The following is a 19345-nucleotide window of genomic DNA, read 5'->3' as shown; positions in this document are numbered from 1 at the left end:
TTGATTCTGTAAAGGGTGCCTAGTTTTTTGTTGACAGACTTTATTGTAGAATTAATGTGGTCATCATAGCTAAGGTTATCAATTGTTACTCCTAGTAGACGGGTTGTAGTGTCTGGGGTTATGTTAGTTGCATTGTTTGAGGTTATTGTGAAGTACAGGTCAAGTGATTTTTGAGTCGGAGCAAAGAGCAATAATTTTGTTTTTTGGGGGTTCAGGAGGAGGCAGTGTTGCATGAACCAGTTTTCAACACTGTTGATTACAGTTTGAGTGAGGAACTGGAGAGAGGCTATGGTCTTGGCTGAATAAATTAAAGTAGAGTCATCTGCATATTGTATGCAGGTGGCTTGAGGAATTTGGGTATGTAGATCGTTAATAAACAATGAAAAGAGTATGGGTCCTAAGATAGAGCCTTGGGGTACTCCAATATTCACTAGGAGGGATGTAGAAAGATTATTATCCCAAAGTACTGCTTGCTTTCTGTTTTCCAGGTAGGACTTAAACCATTGTAATGCTTGTGGATCAAGTGATTGGGCTTTTAGTATGACTATAAGTATGTTATGGTTCACCATATCAAAGGCTTTTGAAAGGTCAATAAATAGTGCAGAGGAAAAAGTGTTATTGTTACGATTTTTGTTTATGGAGTCAGAAAAGGATAGCAGGGCAGTGGTTGTGCTATGGAATGGCCTAAAGCCATGTTGGCAGTTGGCAAGTAGATTATTTTGAAGAAGGTGGTCAAGTAGTTGTCTGTGAATGCATTTTTCCATTATCTTAGCTATTGGACAGAATAAGGCAATAGGCCAAAAGTTGGAGAGCCCAGTAGATGACCCACCTTTATATAACGGGATGATGTGGGATACTTTCCATATGACTTGGATTTTGCTTTCTAAAATAGTTCTATTTATAAGGATGGAGATGGGATAGGCTATGGCTTTTGCTGCAATTTGCAGGTATTCAGCTGGCGGACAGTCAGCAGATGGGGTGCAAGGTTTTAGTTTTTGAAGGAGGTTGCAGATTAGGGATGTAGGTACAGGTTGTACTTGAAAAGTAGGAGAAGGAGTCTTAGTGGTATTTAATGGGGAAGTGGTCATAGGTGGTAGAGTATTGGCTAGGGTTTGAATGGCTTCAGTAAAGTAGTTATTAAAGGCGTCGGGAATCTGGTTGGAGTTATTGGTTGAATCCTGCTGGGGCAGGAGTTGAGGAGTGCCCTGGCTAAAGAAGTTTGTTTATGCCTGACCAGAATTTTTGTGGTTTTTGTTGATGGGTTTGTTGGAGATGAAGGTAGTACTCTTTTTTGTCTCTAAGAATATCTTTCTTCGTGGCATTTCTTAACTGTTTAAAGTAAAGGTGATTCGATGGACATTTGGAGGCTCCCTATTTAGCCCAGATTTTATTTCTAAGGAGGATGTTTTGCCTAGTTTGTTTTGTGAGACGGGGCAATTTTGGTTTTTATTCGGGAAGAGCGATAGGGGGCGTGGTAATCCAGGATTTGAAGAAATTTAGTGTTAAAGTAGGTCACTGCTTCATCAAGTTGAAGATGAGACATTGGTGACCAGTCACATGCTTTCAGTTCATTTAGGAAGCTCTCTGGATTAAAACATTTTTTGGAGCGAGAGGTTTTAAAATTATTAGTAGTTGGGATATGGACTCTTTGTTTAATAATGTAGGTTAGCATATGGTCACTGATATCGTCAGGAAAGGTTCCTGGATTATAGGTATCAAGGTGGCTGTTGATAATGATCCAGTCTAGGGTGGTTTTCTTACTGCTTGGCTTATGGATTCTAGTAGGAGTGGTTATAATTTGTGAGAATCCATAAAGATTTATGTGATTAGTAGGATTAGGGGAACTACAGGTAACCCAGTCCATATTAACGTCACCTAATACAATGGTCTCCTGAGGTAGATGGGTAGAGAGGTAACTAAGTAAGTTTTCAAGAGTATTGGTATTATTTCCAGGGGGGAGATATGTGCAAATTAGATAGATAGATTTGGAGTTGTTGATTTGAAGTTTGGCAGTAAGGGTTTCTGAATTGGTATCTGATGGTAGGAGTATATTGAAGGATGATACTTGGAGTTCAGATTTGTACAAAATGGGTATACCTCCACCCTTTTTGGTTTTACGGTCACATCTTAGGATATTATATCCAGGAGGGGTAATCTCCTGGTCCAGATTTGAGGGCTTTAGCCATGTCTCTGTAATACAGAGAATATCGAATGAGTGCACATCTAAGAGTGCATGTAGGTGGGTAATTTTATTGTTTATGCTTCAAATATTAAGGTGAGCTATCAAGAGGGAGTTAGGTGATTTAGTTAAGGTAGCGATAACAGGCAATGTTTGGTTGTGTAGATTATTGGGATTGTGAGTATTGGGGCCAGGGTTTGGATGAATATCACCATCTAATAGGGGGTGTAGATGAGGATAGTGTACAAATGTAAGGAATTTGTCGTAATTATTTGAGGTTTTTCTGATAAGGAAGTAAGTAAGATGGGTAGCTCTATGATATTTTGGTAATATATAGATAGAGCTGGAGGTTAATTTACTGTGGTTGAGGGAGTAGATGAAAGAAGATGGTAGAGTTTGATGGCAGTGGTAGTGTTGTTCAGGAAGAGAAAAATGTTCAAAGAAGGTTAGAGTGTATGGTATTGTAAGAGAAGCAAGAGTTGTAGTTAAGAGTAGTATGTTTGTGAATATAGACTTGTGTGTTGGGTCTATTGGGATGTGTAAATAAGTGGTTAGAGTAGGTTGTGGGAGGGAGTGTAATAAGTAAAAGGAGAGAGTGCTATAAGAGGTTGAGTAGGGAGGAAGTATCTAATTAAGTAAATAGAATTGGTTGTAAGAGAGAGTGCTATAGAAAATAATCAGTACAGGATGAGGTGTAGGGAGGTGAGGGAGTAGGCCAAGAAAGGTAATTAGATTAATTAAGGAATTGTAGATTTAGTGGGTGGGGTTGGTAAGTCAAGGAGGTAAGAGATAGGCTGATAATGGGAAGGGGGAGTGGTTACAGAGCTATATGGTTAGGACCACTGGGGATGGGTGGGAATTGGGGGTAGGGAGGGGAGCGGAGTGAGCCCGCAGGACAAACAGAGCAGGGCAGACTCAAAGGAAGGTAATAGCAGGGAGAAAAACAATCAGTATAGAAGAAAATAAGACCAATGAAAGGTAAGAAAAAAGGTAGTGGTAGTGAGTGTAAGGAAAGGAAAAATTGAGAGGCAAAAGAGAGAGCAAGGGCTTGTATAGGACTAGAGATGAAGAAGAGGGCTAGATACTAGGGTTAAAAGACTATAGTAAGTGGAAGGTAGAGCAGTAAGAGTGAAGTAAGAGTAAATAGTTTATAATGAGTGGAAAGTAGAGAAGTAAGTGAAATTAGAAGTGGGTGAAGACAGCCACCTAGTGGTCAAAACCTGTAATTATACAGAGTGGAGACTACAGTAGATGGTTGGAAGAAGAAAAAAAGAAAAAGCAATTTAGAAGGGAAAGGCTTGAGGGAGTTAGAAATACTGGAAAGGCTGGGATGACTAGGGAAAGAGTAAACGGAGTGCAAGAAAAGCAAGCAGAGGGGGGATATGGCTGCTGGCTGATATGGCAGTTTAAATTGGACACCTAGCAAGTATCACAACACTAACATATACATTTAGGAGAAGATATAATATTATTTGACATACAATCTTAGTTTAACTTGGCTTTCAATCCAGGGGGGTACTTTGGTTACCCAGGTGAGGAGCTACACACGCAGGATTAGGTAGGTGAGTAAAGTTGGTCTTTGGAGTCCAGCAGGGCACAGCTGGAGGTAGAGAAATTAGGTAAAAGATGTATGCACAACTGGAGAAAAAAAACATAAAGGGAGAAGAAAGTTACAATGGATTCTAGGTATGTAACAGGAGAGAAGTTAGTTAAACAGTAAAATTATGACAGAAACACATGAGCTTGTTCAATAACATAACAATATCAGCATCAGGTGTAGTAACATCTGAAACTAGGCATTAACACTAGAACATTCCACTTTTTGTATTTTGTTTCATTCTATAGAGCTAGATAACAGCAGCTATATGTAAACATTGAAACTAGCAATTTAAAAGAAATATCATAAGCAAGTATAAAGCTTTTTAACTAAAAATGCAGCAGTTAGAGTCTAAAACATTGTAGCCAGAGTTCAATGAACAGTAAAAGCACTTAGCTCTAATTGAGCAGCTAGTGACAACACATTATAGCCAGATTTCAGTGAACAGAAAAAACATTTAGCTCTATTACAGCATCAGGCAAAATTCCATCAAGACACTAGGTACAAAACAGAAAAACAGAAAAACACATGCATGTGCCCCATTAGAATAAATACATCACAGATAGACTTACAATCTAGTATCTAAGGGGAGTAGCTAAGACCAATAGGTTATTTATTTCATTTTCTTTTTTTTTTTCACAGGGTAGCTATCCTGCGACTAAAATTGATACTGAAAGCTATACCGGAATGCCAAACACACTACTGCTGTTTGTAAGCGCCGGGGTATTTGTAAAACCTCAGCAAGGTTATAAATTTCATTGTATCTTATCAGAGAGGGAGTCCTGAGACGAAATTGGCATTAAAAGCTGCACCGGAGTACTACTTACAAGCTCCTGCTGTTTGCAAGCACAAGGTGTCTGTAAAACCCCAGCAAGGTCATATATTTAGTTTATTTTTAACAGATTGGCAATCCTGTGACTAAAAAGTGCATTGGAGTACTATACACGCTACTGCCACTTATTAGCACAAAGGTAACTGTAAAACCTCAGCAAAATCATATATAATGTTTTCTTTTAACAGCAGGACAGTCCTGCAACTGAAATTGCAACTAAAAACAGCACCAGGGTATTTAAAATACAATACAGCTGTTTGAAGGCGCGAGAGGGACTATAAAACTTAAGCAAGCCTAGGTTGGAAGACAGCACATGCTGGTAGATAGCTAAGTGGAGTCGGATCCAGTTTCTAGGCACCTTTGTATGGTATAAGATAAACAATTAATTTGGACGACCTAAATTATAGTCTATTGCATCCAAATAAACAAGCGACACAAGAACCAAGCAGTTTGAAGTGCTGGGCAGTTTCCTGGCTTAGCATTGAATCAGTTAAGGAGCCGCAGTGAGCGCAACAGATACATAATTTACAAAGTTCCTAAACGGCTGGATTCTAAAGCATTACAATTCACAAAACTGTGTTGTGGAAAAGAAAAACCAGTAACAAAAGAACATGGCATAAAATAATTTGTTACCCAGGTGAGGAGCTACACAAGCAGGGTTAGGTAGGTGAGTAAAGTTGGTCTTTGGAGTCCAGCAGGGCACAGCCGGAGGTAGAGAAATTAGGTAATTAATTGAAGTAAAAGAACAAGCACGTTCTAAGGGGAAAATTAAAGAGCAGACTTTCTGGCACTAGTAATAGTTTACCTCAGCTGAGCACCGGTGCACGGTGCGCAAACACGGGCTTTTAAAACATAAAGTTGAAAGGGATGGAAAAATGCCCAAATGACCAATAAACTACAATTTCTGGAACAGAAACCACTCCTCTTGTGGTAGATAGGAAATATAGTGCTTACCATTCCCACTGATAAACTAAAAGGTGCCCTCCAACGCAGAAAGTTCTGGGGGGCTCAGAAACTTACAAAACAGTCCTGGATACAGCAAATCTGTATCTGGACTAGACTAGTTATAGGAAAGGAGGGAACAAGCTTAGAACTTTTTTTGCAGAAAAGCAGTTAGAACAGTAGCAAAAACACTTTAAATGCAGTACAAGCTAGCACACCTGAGTGTGTAGCAATATTAAGGCAAATACAGTTTAAATAAATGCAGATAAATTAAAAAAATGACAAAAAACAAGTGCAGAGAGCAGTAAATTATGAAAAAATCAAAGTATCTCTTTTCTCCTTCCTGTTGCTCTTATAGTTTTCAGGATGCCAAAACTGGATCCATGGAGCTTAAACAAGTGCAAACCCATGTAAACATGGGCTTTTAAACCAGAAAGTTGAAAGAGATGGAAAAACTGTCTAAACGGCTAAAGAAATACAATTTCTGGACCAAAAACCACTCCTCTTGTGGTAGATAGGTTACTTAGTGCTTACCATTCCCACTGATAAGCTAGATGGCTTCCTTCCAACACAGAAATGTTTGGGGGGGCTAAGAAACTTACAAAACAGTCCTAGTCTGCAGGATGCCAAAACTGGATCGGCTGAGCTTAAGTGCAAACCCACGTAAACACGGGCTTATAAACCAGAAAGTTGAAAGAGATGGAAAAACTTCCCAAACGGCCAATAAACTACAATTTCTGGACCAGAAACCACTCCTCTTATGGTTGATATGCTACCTAGTGCTTACCACTTCCACTGATAAGCTAAATGGCTTGCCTCCAACACAGAAAGGTCTGGCGCTCAGAAACTTACAAAACAGTCCTGGTTACAGCAAATCTGTATCTGGACTAAACTAGTTACAGAAAAGGTGGAAAACAAGCTTTGAACTTTTTTTTTTTGCAGAAAAACAGTTAGAAAAGTAGCAAAAACACTTTAAATGCAGTGCAAGCTAGCACACTTGAGTGTGTAGCAATATTAAGGTTCTTACATATTGCATGCTTCCTGAATATTCACATTGTTTGCTTTTGATTTTGTTCTTTCACATCTGCCAGGCCAATTACACAGTTACCAAATAGCAAATAAATAAATAGCTATTCAGAGATTCACCACTGCTATGACTGACCTGTTGCTCCTTAAATAAGGAGGTGTGGTCTAAAAATAGATATTGGCTAGGCATAAATGGCCATTGGTCCCAGTTGTCTTGCATTTTCTGATTCTATGATTCTGTTTCCAAATATGACCTGCACATATAGAGCAATATAAAAAAACTCACAAAAAATAGGAAAGCTTTATAGAGCCAACAAATTCCTTAATATATCTGACAGAGTCACTTTTGCCATTACACACTTACTTCCTTCTCTATTATTTGGTTCTCCTTTCTTAACTAAGTTTTAGGCCATCCTAAAATCTAAACTAAAACAGTATTACAACCAGTTAGCTAAAGTAAAAGAACACATTACTGTTATGCTCTAAAAACTTTAAATTATCAAGAATTATCCTACCAACTTAATTATACCCAGTTCTTTCAACACACAGAATTATTTTTAATGCCACTTCCTGCCCAGCTATAAGTACAATTCCAAACCACTACCTCCCAAATTGTCACCTTTGATCTTCTGAGAAAAATTTGCTTGACATCTATAAGAAGCCTTACAAAATTGCAAAGCGCCTGTACTCACACTGTGTAAGATAGGTGTGGAATACAATCCCTGCACCTATCAGGGCAGCATGTAACATTCATTTATTTAAGCCACCCCTAAAAGCATTCCTCTCAGACTCCTGACTTTGCACATGCTGCTATACTGGCTAATAACTCCATCTCTGACTTTTCTAATACCTATATACATCCGATCTCTCCTTTTCTTGCTTTCTTTCTCTTACTCTTATCCTAACTTTCCTTGCTCTTAATCTTGATTTCACTACTTGTTTCTCCTATCCGCCATATTTACTCCACTTTTCACCTCTAGCAAACACTTATTTCTCACTCCCCCCTTACCCATTATTTGAATAATCCACTTTGACATTTGCTTTATGAGTGAATAATAAACTCCCTCACTTACATGTCAACATGTTTCAGTGCTACATGATGTTATATTTATTTTGTTTTACTGATAGCATATATGCATCATTGTACATGTTGTGTGTACTAATATTTGTAGTAATCTATGCATTTACAATATATTGTAATATGATGTCAGACTTCACCTATGCATATGTTTCTTCTTTTCTTATTTGTGGAGCTTTTCTCCCCAGGTCAATGCTGAAAATGGATAAAATTATCCAGTCAGACTTTCCCAATAAACAAATGTCAATAAATAAAGTATTGAGGAGGCCTGGGTTCCCACAAAGATTAGTTAAGCTATTAGGAAATATTTACTATACATCAACAGCTAGTGTAAAAATGGGGGAGGGCTTTCTCAGGAATTTACTCTTAGCAGGGGGACTAGACAAGGATGCCCATTGTGCCAACTGGTATTTGTTATTTATCAAGTGCCCATAGCTAAAAAAGGTATGGGACTCCATAATTAAACAGTACCGATAGGAGGGGCAAGGTTAGAAAACTGAATTGTTTGTTGATGATATAATTCAGAGCAACATTTTGAAAGTTTATTTAGGATCCTTAGTGAATTTCAGGAACTGGCAGGATATAAAATAAATAAACAAATGCAATAGAAATTAATAGTGCTCTCACATTTGAAGTAGCCCACCAATATCCCTAAATATGATGTCATTTTAAATAGAAGTATCTGTGGGTATGAGTAATGAAAGAAGTATAAAGAAATGGCAAAATAGGTCTAAGATAAGCTGAAATGTAAGACATTAAAAGTAAGAAAATGGAAACTAATAAGTCTTTTCTTATACAATAAAATCTCACCTACAAAATGGAGTAAGCTTAATTTTAACAACTGGATAACAAGTTGTAGGAAAAGTGAAGGGAAGTGAAGGAATTTTTGTAGTAGGAGAAAAAGCCAAGCATAAGTTGGGAGAAATTGTTTCTGCTAGTGCTGAACAGAGACCTAAGGAAGTCAAATCTACAAGGGTACCATAAAGCAAAACAAATAAGATTACTATACTTAAACACAATCACAGCAATATGAACCAGCCTGACATTGACACATGGAGGAAATACACACGACATTTGAAGACTGGGGATATGGTCACAAATTCAGAAGAGGAATTTTGAGGATGGTACACTAGCATAACTATATAACATTATTCAGGCAATTACAATGACAAAGCAAATAAGGGCATGGAAGACAGAAATATTCCCCATAGGGTTTTGATGGTTGGTGACCAAAGAAAGAATGTGGTTTGGGCATTGTGTAGAAAGGTAAAGAAAATAATATTCTGGTAACAACTAAAACAGGAGGAGAAAATAATCTCTGGAGGGGTAGCAAAAGAAAGGTCCGGATTTCAGGAAAGTGACTTCCTCCTTTTTTGGGGATTAGTAAGTAAGCACAAGAAATAGAAGGGAAGAGAGGTGCAGATTTAGTGAAACCAGAGTTAGGTGGTTTACTTACTGAGTCCAGGACACCTTAGGCACACCATAAGAGACTGTTAAAATGGTTCCACAAATCACTTCATAATAATTACAGAAGTCAAGTAGAAAAGACAGAAGAAGATTTAGAGACAAGGCTATGCAAAGGATATGCAACTGAGCAACAACAAAATATATGTCAGCTCCTAAATAAGCCACCAAGTCTCCGAAATGTAGGATCTTATCATAGAAGTGCTTGCTCAAATATTGTTACAACTCACAGGAAGAATAAATCAAAATTACCCACAAGTAGAAAATAGATAATGTAGGTGTCAATTGGAGCATTAGGTGATTGGATAAATGCAAAAGTTATCAGATGAGGCTTTTGTCTTAACACAAGAGGATTCTTTGTTTGGATGGGAAGGGATTCTAGAACAGCTTAAGCAGCAGAAGGCCCTACCTGGATTAATGGAAATCACAAAGCCCATCTAACATAAAAGAGATATATGGCATTATGAACAATTTGATAGGTATGTGAATGACCACATTAACACACAAGAAAAAATATTTTTGTGGAACAAATGGTTACTTTTGTTTTACCTGATAAATACAGAACAGTAGAATATTATGCATAAATCTTGAGGAAACAGGCTGGCTGTAATGTTCTGGCAAACTTGGGGATCTGGCAAGAATGATAGTAATGCAGAGGAAAATGGATTCAGATGTGACTGACTAAACAATTGGTGGCTATGTAAAATAAATATGTTCATTTTATTTGACTATTAAGAATGTTATAACTGGCTTTTAAAAAAATGAATGTGCATGTGTTTTGGGCTGAGTATAGATATTAAATAAGAATAAATTCAATTAAAACCTTTATCACTGACCAGTGTTTTTTTGGTTGTTTATTATGTTCAAAAATAAAATACAGACCTGAATGTTTGTTGCTATGAACTTGTCAGTTGCTAGGTGGAATAATAATGAAGTGTACTCTGCATGAGAATTGGGACTGCGGTGGTGGTGCTGTGGTAGCGTTGTCGCCTCACAGTTAGACATTGCCCGTTCGATTCTCAGTTAGAGCGTCTTCTGTGTGGCAACATGTGTGAATGGGCGTTCCTTTGTTGAAGGTTGTGCGTTAGGCCCGGTAAGCCAGCATGTACAAATCTACTGACAATCATTAGCAGACCAGCGTTCTGCTGTGGCGACCCCTAACTGGGAAAAGCCGAAAGACACAAACAAACTCTCCATGAGAATTGCACAAAGTCTGAAATTTTAATTTCAACTTGTTAATAAAATGTGATGACTTTCCAAAAAAAAAAAAAGGAATAAGAGAAAAAAAGAATCACGTCAGGCCATGTCCTCACAGACGGAGTCCCCTTTACTGAAAGAGCAACTCGGCTTTATGCAAACCAGCATCCTGTCAAAAATCTTTTCTTTCAAACAGCACTTAAGATTCCCATAAACAAAAATAGAAAAATTAATGGACGGGTTAAAATCCAAATAATTGGGCTCAGATTTAATTCATAAATCATAAAACCTAGATTTTTTCTTTGGATTTATTGGATTTATTCTTAACCATTGGCCAAACAATGGTCATGCTGTGGGCCAGACAGTAGTTATTAATGCAATGCAATAGTAAAAACATATTCCAATTCATAATGCAAATTCCCCTGTAATAGTAACAATAAATGGCCATTGTATCTCTTGTGAGAAAAGTCCCAGTCCTAAGAAAAGACTGCTCTGTAGCCTTTTGAGTCCTTTGTGTATTGAGAAAAATGAATGCTGACAGCAGATATTTTCGGTGAAGAGATAGACTGGTACAGGAAGGTAGTTTTCAGCATTACTGTTAGAAGTCCATGTTGAGGTCTAAAATTGATAGAAAGTAATATGCTGCTTGTCATTTTGAATAAAAGTCATCATTCATGTTTCTAACACAAAACTGATGCATTTCAATGTGCATTTTCATGTTTTCAATAATGAGCATGTTAACTTTAAAATGAGGGAATGGTGCAACACCAGAATTCCGTCATTTTCAGGCTTCAATGCTTGTTCTGGACTATCTGCTTCTGTGTTCTCCAATTTTAAGACACTTAAGCAGAAACTATAGTCTTCTCTTTTTTACATGCACAATGAATGATAAATCTTAATCTTCTTACAGTGGTAGAGTGTCTCAGCCTTTGGTTAGTGTCTAATAGAGGATCTGGGTTTTAAAGATACATATAACCTTAAAATCTGGATGTACTTCCAATGACAATTTGAATTAAATGTTAAATTTATTACCAAAATAGTGAGTGCTGAACATTTCCAGTAACTTTGATTTATATTGTCTTTTCATACGAAATATTGTGTCTGTCTCATAACATGCATGTAATAACATGAATATGTTATATGATTTTTTTGTGTTTATTCTATTATACAAATACCTCTCACCTTCTGGGGGAACAGACGTCTGCATAAATCTGCTGGGGTGCTGCTGAGATTCGGAAAAGAAGTCTCCAAAATCCTGTCAAAAAATAATAGTGTTAGTGCTGCTATATCATGTTATCACTTATCTGAGTCCTCCCACGTGGCATCTGTCCTTTAACTGCAGGCACAGAAGAATAATTCATTACTATGTCTTTGGTGTGCATGAGAATAATTGTGTATAATAATCTCACACAAAAACTAAAGGGAAAAGGAGAACTAAAGGTTATTCCTCATGTATATGAAGTAGTTATTTGACTTTTTGCAATTCACAGCGATATAAGTAAATAGTGAAATCCTTCTCCCTCTTACCATTTGCTGGTAAAGTACTTCGTAAGAATTGCAGTAACATTCAATGAGAGTGAAAGAACTTTATCTACAAAGAACTAAAAAGAACTAAAGAGGCAAGTTTTAGAAAGACATTTCCTTTAACAAGAAGTCTTTTGTAGCAACAGAATATATTATACAGTTGGCTTTTTAACAGAAGCAGAACTTACCTCCTGAGCTATGAGATCTCTTTTCTGTCGAACTACATTAAATCCCCCTCTGAAAAAAAAAGAAAAACAGACAAAGGAAAGTTGTGTAAAGGACAAACAATACCTGAACTGACTAGATCAACTACTTCCTGACCAATTTCTATTACAAAACGCACTTGATAAGCCACCTTTTAAAATCATAAAGCACCTTTTAAACTATCAGAATTGTGTTAGGCATACAGATTCACAGACTGAAGCTTTATGACAGAAATACTTTAGTCCGCAACATCTCAGATCGCACTCTATATAGAGTATTGGTATACATTTCAAAATATAGCTGAACATGTTTTCAACATAACACAGCTGAATAAGTAATTCTGTGCACCTCATAATTCTTGAAACTTTAGTCCTATACCTAAAATGAATGTGTGCAACATAGAGTCAAATGAAAATAGAGCATAGTTAGATGATTGCACTCAAGAAATACGACATGACATAACAGTACAGGATGCCATTCATGGAATAATGGCCAGCCTCAGGGGGTGCAGAGCCTGAAATGTAGCAAACGGCTTCATCTGTCTAAGAAGGCTCATTAGCCAATGTTATTGCTTTCTTTTGAATGTCTTAAAATAATTATAAAGTGCATATATGTAAAATGTATGCCTTTAAAAATCATTCATTTTTGATGAGCAACTGTAGTGGAGTAGCAACCCAAATCAAACCTGGACAAGGGTAGTCAGAAATCAGCATGACTCCTAAATGTTAGCTCTGTAATACAAGGGTGACTCATTGCAATTCACCCCTGAAAAAATATTTGTAACAATTTACTAGTGTACCATAGCAAGGTAGAATTTTGCAGATACATACATATTACACACTGTGTTTTTTTTTCTTACCTATCCAGAGACTTAAAAAAATACCAGGGTGATGTTACAATACAATATAGACTTCTATGATAAAAATCTATCTGATATATGAGTTCTCTTGAAATTAGATTACTTTCTTCACGTAATTATTACTACTGAACAGTGACACAAACCTATAATTCATGACATGATTTATATATACATTTACTTGACAAAGCAAGGACATCACTAGACAAAACATAATTACAGCATATTTGTGTATTTATGAATATAATGACTATGATCTAAAATAAAACTTTGTGGTGTACAACATTAAAATACTATCACACTCACTAAATTTATCTTCACCATTTAATCAATAACGTCTTTGATATTGAAGCAACATTATTTAAAACAATAGTAGCAAGAAGAGACCATGATCTGTAGACAATACTAATTAAAGTTTAATTTTGCATATAACATGCAGGCTTTATGACACTGTACTAGAAAATATACATATAGAAAAAAAAACTTACATTACTGAGGTTTGACGATTCGAAGCATCACAATCAAATCCTAGTTAACAAAATATTAATATTAAACAAACATGAACAAAAAAAACTTCATATTTTACTGTAAACTGAAACTGTTTCTAAAATAATTCTGTACTTATGTTTGCCTTATTAGTTTTACTGAGCGTTCCTCTTAGCTGTCTGGGTAATATTGGTTCTTAAGATGCATCATTACTATCAGAACAAATACATTTATAAATAAATGCAAATAACTGAAAGTCTATTAAAGAATTTATGAAAAAAGCAACTAGCTGTTGTATAGATTACTTCTGACTTATAGCAACTAAATGATTCTTATTTATTAATGAAAATAAAATATGTCTATTTTCGGCAGGTTCTTAAGTATAATTGTTTAAGCATTCCTAAGTCTGATATGGACTATACAAATAAACAGCTCTGCTACATGCTGAGGGAAATAAACATCTGCTTTTAATAAATCATTAAAATAGTTTTGGTTACAGCAACAGAGTTGTCACATTCATAACAACTCCCCCCATGTGGTGTGCCTTACCTCCATATCCACTTATTTAACGTAACCAATTCCAGAGTGACATGAAAGAGATGAAACAGGTTCCCCATTTTCAATTACTTTTTTGAACTTTGTCCAGTTATATATATATATATATATATATATATATATATATATATAAAACAGAAAGATATGATGGGTTGTATGTCCTGAAAGTTGACATTCCAAAAAAAATTGGAAACATGTCCAAGAAACCATATAGTGGAAAACTCTTTTTACTGTTTGCTGCAGTGGGACAAGCACCTCTGCACCACTCAATGTGTGGGGCAATTCCCCTACAGCTCACCAACTCAAAGAAGAGAAAGTAATTTCCATAAAGAAGTGAATCATTGTCAGTTCACACTTAGAACTTGCACTGGCAATGACTTCCTATGAGAAACATCATTCAGCATTATGCCATTCATTTTTTTTCTGAAGGCTACTGAAGGTAGAGCAATTTCATGTGAAGCACGTGTCGGGTAGCCATATAAATATATATATATATATATATATATATATATATATATATATATATATATATATATATGTATATATGCACACACGCACACACACACACACACACACATATATATATATATATAGAGAGAGAGAGAGAGAAAGAGAGATATAGATATACATATATATATATATATATATATATATATGTCTGTGTGTGTGTGTGTGTGTGTGTGTGTGTGTGTGTGTGTGTGTGTGTGTGTGTGTGTGTATATATATATATATATATATATATACAGAGATAGGGAGACAGGTAGGTTGGGCAATATAGAAATAACAAAGTGAGTGATGTGTGAATGGAAGTGTGAGCAAATGAGGAGCAGATGTATGTATGAGTGTAATGTGTGGTAATTAGTCAAATGAGCTTTAGATGAAGTGAAGATGTGTTTGTGTATTGCTGATGCAGAAAGTAGGAAGTTTGATTGAGGAAGGCAAGTAGTTGCATTGGACTCTTATTCCAAAAGTTTTGGAGATACCAAAAACATATCCAAAGCCAAAAGGAGTAAAAAACCTTTACATATGGGTACGGATTACAAGGGGCGTTATGACAATGAAGTAGTTTACCTTGGATTTAACAATCAACTTAACACCCAAGAGGAAGTGTTTTTAGAATCCATGAACACAGCCCACCTAGAAGAGATCTACAACAATGAAAACCACAATGACAATCAACTAGCAGTTAGCCGGAAATCCAGCCCACGATGACCAGTGAAGACAGCACAAGGAGAAACGGCAGAAAGAATTATTAAAGTTCAACTCTAATGGCTTAGAGGGTGCTCATAGCATCTCAAATATGGTATGTGATTTTAATGAGACTACTTCTCATTTTAATATTTACATCTACAGCAATATTGAAATCAACAATGACATTTGATCCCTATTATTAAAAGGTTTCATATTTGTCTCAAGATTTAAAAATGACATTGCATCTTTGCTTTTGCAATTAAAATTGTACACAAGGCAGTTAAACTTAAAAATATTTTTAATGTTAAAAAAGTGACATGTAAGAGGATGGTTAAGTAGGAAGAGTATTTTTATGTCAGCCTCCCATCCTGAGACTCTTATATTTGAATACATGTGTAAAGGGCAGATCAGGAACTTGCTATTTAAGTCACATAAGTATAATGATAATTGAACTGTAGGGGTGAGAACAGCTTTGACTAATTTAAAAAGGAACAACTCAGTAAGGGTAATGAAACATGATAAAGGGGGGTTGGGTTGTCATTTTGGATCAATTTTCTTACAGTGGCAAAGTGATGGACATTCTATATGACAGAAACACATACAGAAATGTTTCTAGAAATGAATTATTCTTAGCTTATTCAAAATAGATGCTATTTTATTTGATACATTATGTTAAGGGAGTCTATCTTACAATGTTTTTCAGTTTGTGAAGATTGAGAAACCAAAGGTTGACCATTTTCAGAATTCTGAAGGTCCACAGAGATGCACTTGACCCTCCACTGAGACCAATAGCAGCTGCCAAGGGGTCAAAAAGAAAACTGTTAGCAACATATGTTGACCATTTTTGTAAACATCTTTTATTGACTGAAAAACACATACTAAATGATTCTTGGCATTTTGTACAGTTATTGAATGACACCCCATGAGATGATAACATCATGTTAGGTACTGTAGGTGTTATTAATTTATTCATGATTATACCTCATGATCAAGGAATGGAATTTTTTAGTAACAGTTTGTATAGAAATCAAAGTCTGGGAAACAGAATGTTTTTCTACCCTGCAATTTTTGGATTGGGTGTTAAAAAACAAATTTGTTTATTTCGAAGGAGAATATTTCAACAGATTTCATGGGTAGCTATGGGAGCAAGATGTGCCTCCATATATGCAAATCTGATGTAAGTAGATTGGGAACATCATTTTTGTTTTTAATTCCCCTTTTAACAACCAGATCTATAGATATTTCAGATTTTTGGATGACACTGTTATACTATGGTTGGAAAACAAAGATACTTTTTAACATTTTGTTGATTATTTGAACAACACAACTGGCTTTCTAAAATTCATTTCAAATTACAATGAAACAAAAGATTAATTTTTTGGATATGACAGTTTCTAGGGATATTGTTAAAAAATGTTTACATCAAATATATATAGAAAGAAAACATACTCCAACACTTTCTTACACTTACAAAGTTGTCACCCCTTCTTTCAAAAGAAGAGTATTGTCAAAGGACAAATGGTACAGTTATCAAAGCTTGTATCTAAAGACATACCCTAGATTTAATAAAGTCCATGTAGGCATAGTGTACAGCCTACACGGAAGGTACAATGGCTGTGTATGTGGTTCCCCCTTAGTAGCGCATCATGCATATTCATGTAGGCGTATTACCGAGGGACAGCCGTGTAACATGGTTACTGAATTAATGTAGGGAGTATGTTACTGTGTATGGAAATAAGTAACAAACCCCCTGTACTGTCAAAGTGCAGTAAAGCAATGTATGGATATGTATTTAAATATTTTTTTAATGTTTGCATGGTGCAACAAACACTTGCCAGACATCTAAAAATAAAAAACAGATACATTTAATTATAAATCCAAAGGTCAAGTTTAAGTATAGCTGAGTGGGTTTGCATGGCACAGAGCTTAGTGGTGCTTAAACTTGGCTGAGAGGTATATGTAAAAGTATAACAGTATTCTCCATATCCATGTAGCCATGTGGTTAGAGTCATGGCCTTATGGGCAGTAGGTGCAGGGTTTGAATACAGACAAGGCAAATTAAGCAATACCTTTCTAAATATAAATTATGCCAATTATTTTTAAATCATGATGTGCTGCATTCAGCTAAGCTCTGCTAATCTGTGCTAAGCGAAGATAAGCAGTGCAAAAACAATCTCTGTTTCAGCACAGCTTGGTTGCACTTAGCTGGTTTGCGCACCACTAAGCATTGTTAAGCTGGTTTGCACGGTGCTAAATGATGTGCCATAGTTTTAAAAATGGCCCAATGGTGAGCAAGGGTGGGAAAACTGGCTATATCCAGCTCACTAGGTGGGAAAACAGAATATTCTGTTGACGTTTGAACTGTGCAGGAACTATGGCAGGTGGAGGAGAGGGTGCATGCTTCCAGATGCAGCAGTGGGGCATTCTGGAGTCCAGGGTCATGGTTTGACTCCTCATGAAAGACCATGAATACTGATTGTTGCAGGGCCAGTTCCAGGGATCATTGCTAGTTCCAGGGATTGGAGTACAAGTTTGAGGCCTGGGACTGGTTGGCATGCATTCTCACCAGTGCAACAGATATCCCCCGCACAGGTGAGCAGGTCCATCACCATTATGATGATCTGAAGTTGCAGAAGAGGGGAGTTCTGAACACCTGGGTCCAGGATGCCTAGGATGGAAATGCCTCACATGTTTTTAAGTACCGTTAGCATTGTTTTACAAATACCTAATCTGAATGTGTGATAGACAGGTATACATAATGGTGTACTTCTCTCCCTACAGCTGCAGTGGAGACAGCTTGCAACCTAGAGGCCCATGTAGGGTGCCTGGCCATGTTGTGCTGTGAGTGTGGTGAGTACAGATTAATAGGTTCATAGGTAGGTACTAGGCTATCGGCCTGAGGGCCTACCTATGCCTAGCCAACAAGGTTCCCTGGCTTACGCCACCCAAGAAAGTTATTTTCCTGTGCCACTGTCGATCAGAGACACAGAAGTGATCCCCGGGGTGTATTTCCTATTTCCCATCCACTCATCAGGATTTTACTTGAAGAGTGCTAATGAAGAACTTTGCTTGACATAGATGGGTAGCCTGTTCCAGAGTATGGGAAGTCTCTGAGACAGGAATCTATCCCTCCAGCATGTCCTGTTTATTGTGGTGATAATGTTTAGGTCCCTAGAGTGTGTATCTCAGAGGGATTGGGATTTCTTTAGGTGTAGCATGTCCAACAGCTCTGGGTTTGACATAGCTGTATATGTTAGGCAGAGATCACATCGGAGTAGGCGATATGCTACGGATTAAACTGGAGTTTTTCAGATGGTCAGTGTAGGGCATTTATTTGAGGCCAGTAATCCTCTTTGTGAGGTACTTCTGTGGCCTTTCCAGCTGTTGCAGGTGTCTTATGAGGTACATTCCAAAAGGGGCATTGTACTCTATAATGGGTCTAATAAGTGTTGAGTATAGGGGAACAATGACCTCTTTTTTTCCTGGATGAGAACCCTTTTATGATGACATGTGCCACGTTGAAGGACTTCCTGACTACTGTGGTGATGTGACTATCAAAGGACAGACTACTGTCCACCTGAGTCCCAAGGTCTCTTATCACACATTCACTGTTAAGTAGACTGCTGTCTATGTAGTAGTTCATGGGTACAGAGTTTTTACCAAAGGGGATGACAATGCAATTTTTGGCATTGAGCTTGAGGCCATGGCTCTGACACCAGGCATCTGTCTCAGCGAAGCCCTTCTGTAGGATTTCCACATCATTTGGGGACTCGACTATGGCTCCTAGTTTGCAGTCATCTGCGAACTTTGTTAGCCAGAGGCCTTCTGTGTTAGCCTGTACTTCACAGAAGTAGATACCAAACAGGAGAGGTCCCAGGACTGAACCCTGTGGTACTCCACTTATCACTGGTTTGAAGTCAGATTTGGAGTGTGCAACTTTTACAGTGTGGGTTCTGTCAGTGAGCCAGTTGGCAACCCATCTTGTGACATAGGGATTTATACTTAGTTTAGTGAGTTTAGCTATAATTCCAGAATGGGGGATGGTGTCAAACGCCTTGGCAAGGTTAAGACAGGCTGTGTGAACCACCTTACCTCATCTACAGCTTTGGTGACTGCCTCAAAGAAGTCGATCAGGTTCAGGAGGCATGATCTGCCTTTCACAAACCCGAACTAGGTGGGATCCAGAGTTTGGAGGTTACCAATGTCTTTGTTTA

At 37.1% G+C, this 19345-nt stretch overlaps 1 protein-coding gene across 1 annotated transcript in view; it reads right to left on the bottom strand.

Annotated features, from left to right (window-relative positions):
- OTOGL (otogelin like) overlaps positions 1-19345 on the bottom strand; it is a 3472886-nt gene that overhangs the window by 3352922 nt on the left and 100619 nt on the right. The window contains exons 2-4 of the mRNA XM_044088067.1: positions 13388-13427; positions 12028-12076; positions 11498-11570 (exon numbers count right to left, since the gene is read on the bottom strand). Of these exons, the coding sequence (XP_043944002.1) occupies positions 11498-11570; positions 12028-12076; positions 13388-13427 (162 nt within the window). The remainder of the gene's footprint in view (positions 1-11497; positions 11571-12027; positions 12077-13387; positions 13428-19345) is intronic.

This window comes from Protopterus annectens, chromosome 11.part0 (genome assembly GCF_019279795.1).
Source record: "Protopterus annectens isolate FY-2018-M chromosome 11.part0, PAN1.0, whole genome shotgun sequence".
Lineage (NCBI taxonomy): Eukaryota > Metazoa > Chordata > Ceratodontiformes > Protopteridae > Protopterus > Protopterus annectens.
The sequence above is the reverse complement of the archived record's forward strand: the minus strand, read 5'-3'. Positions and strand labels throughout refer to the sequence as shown.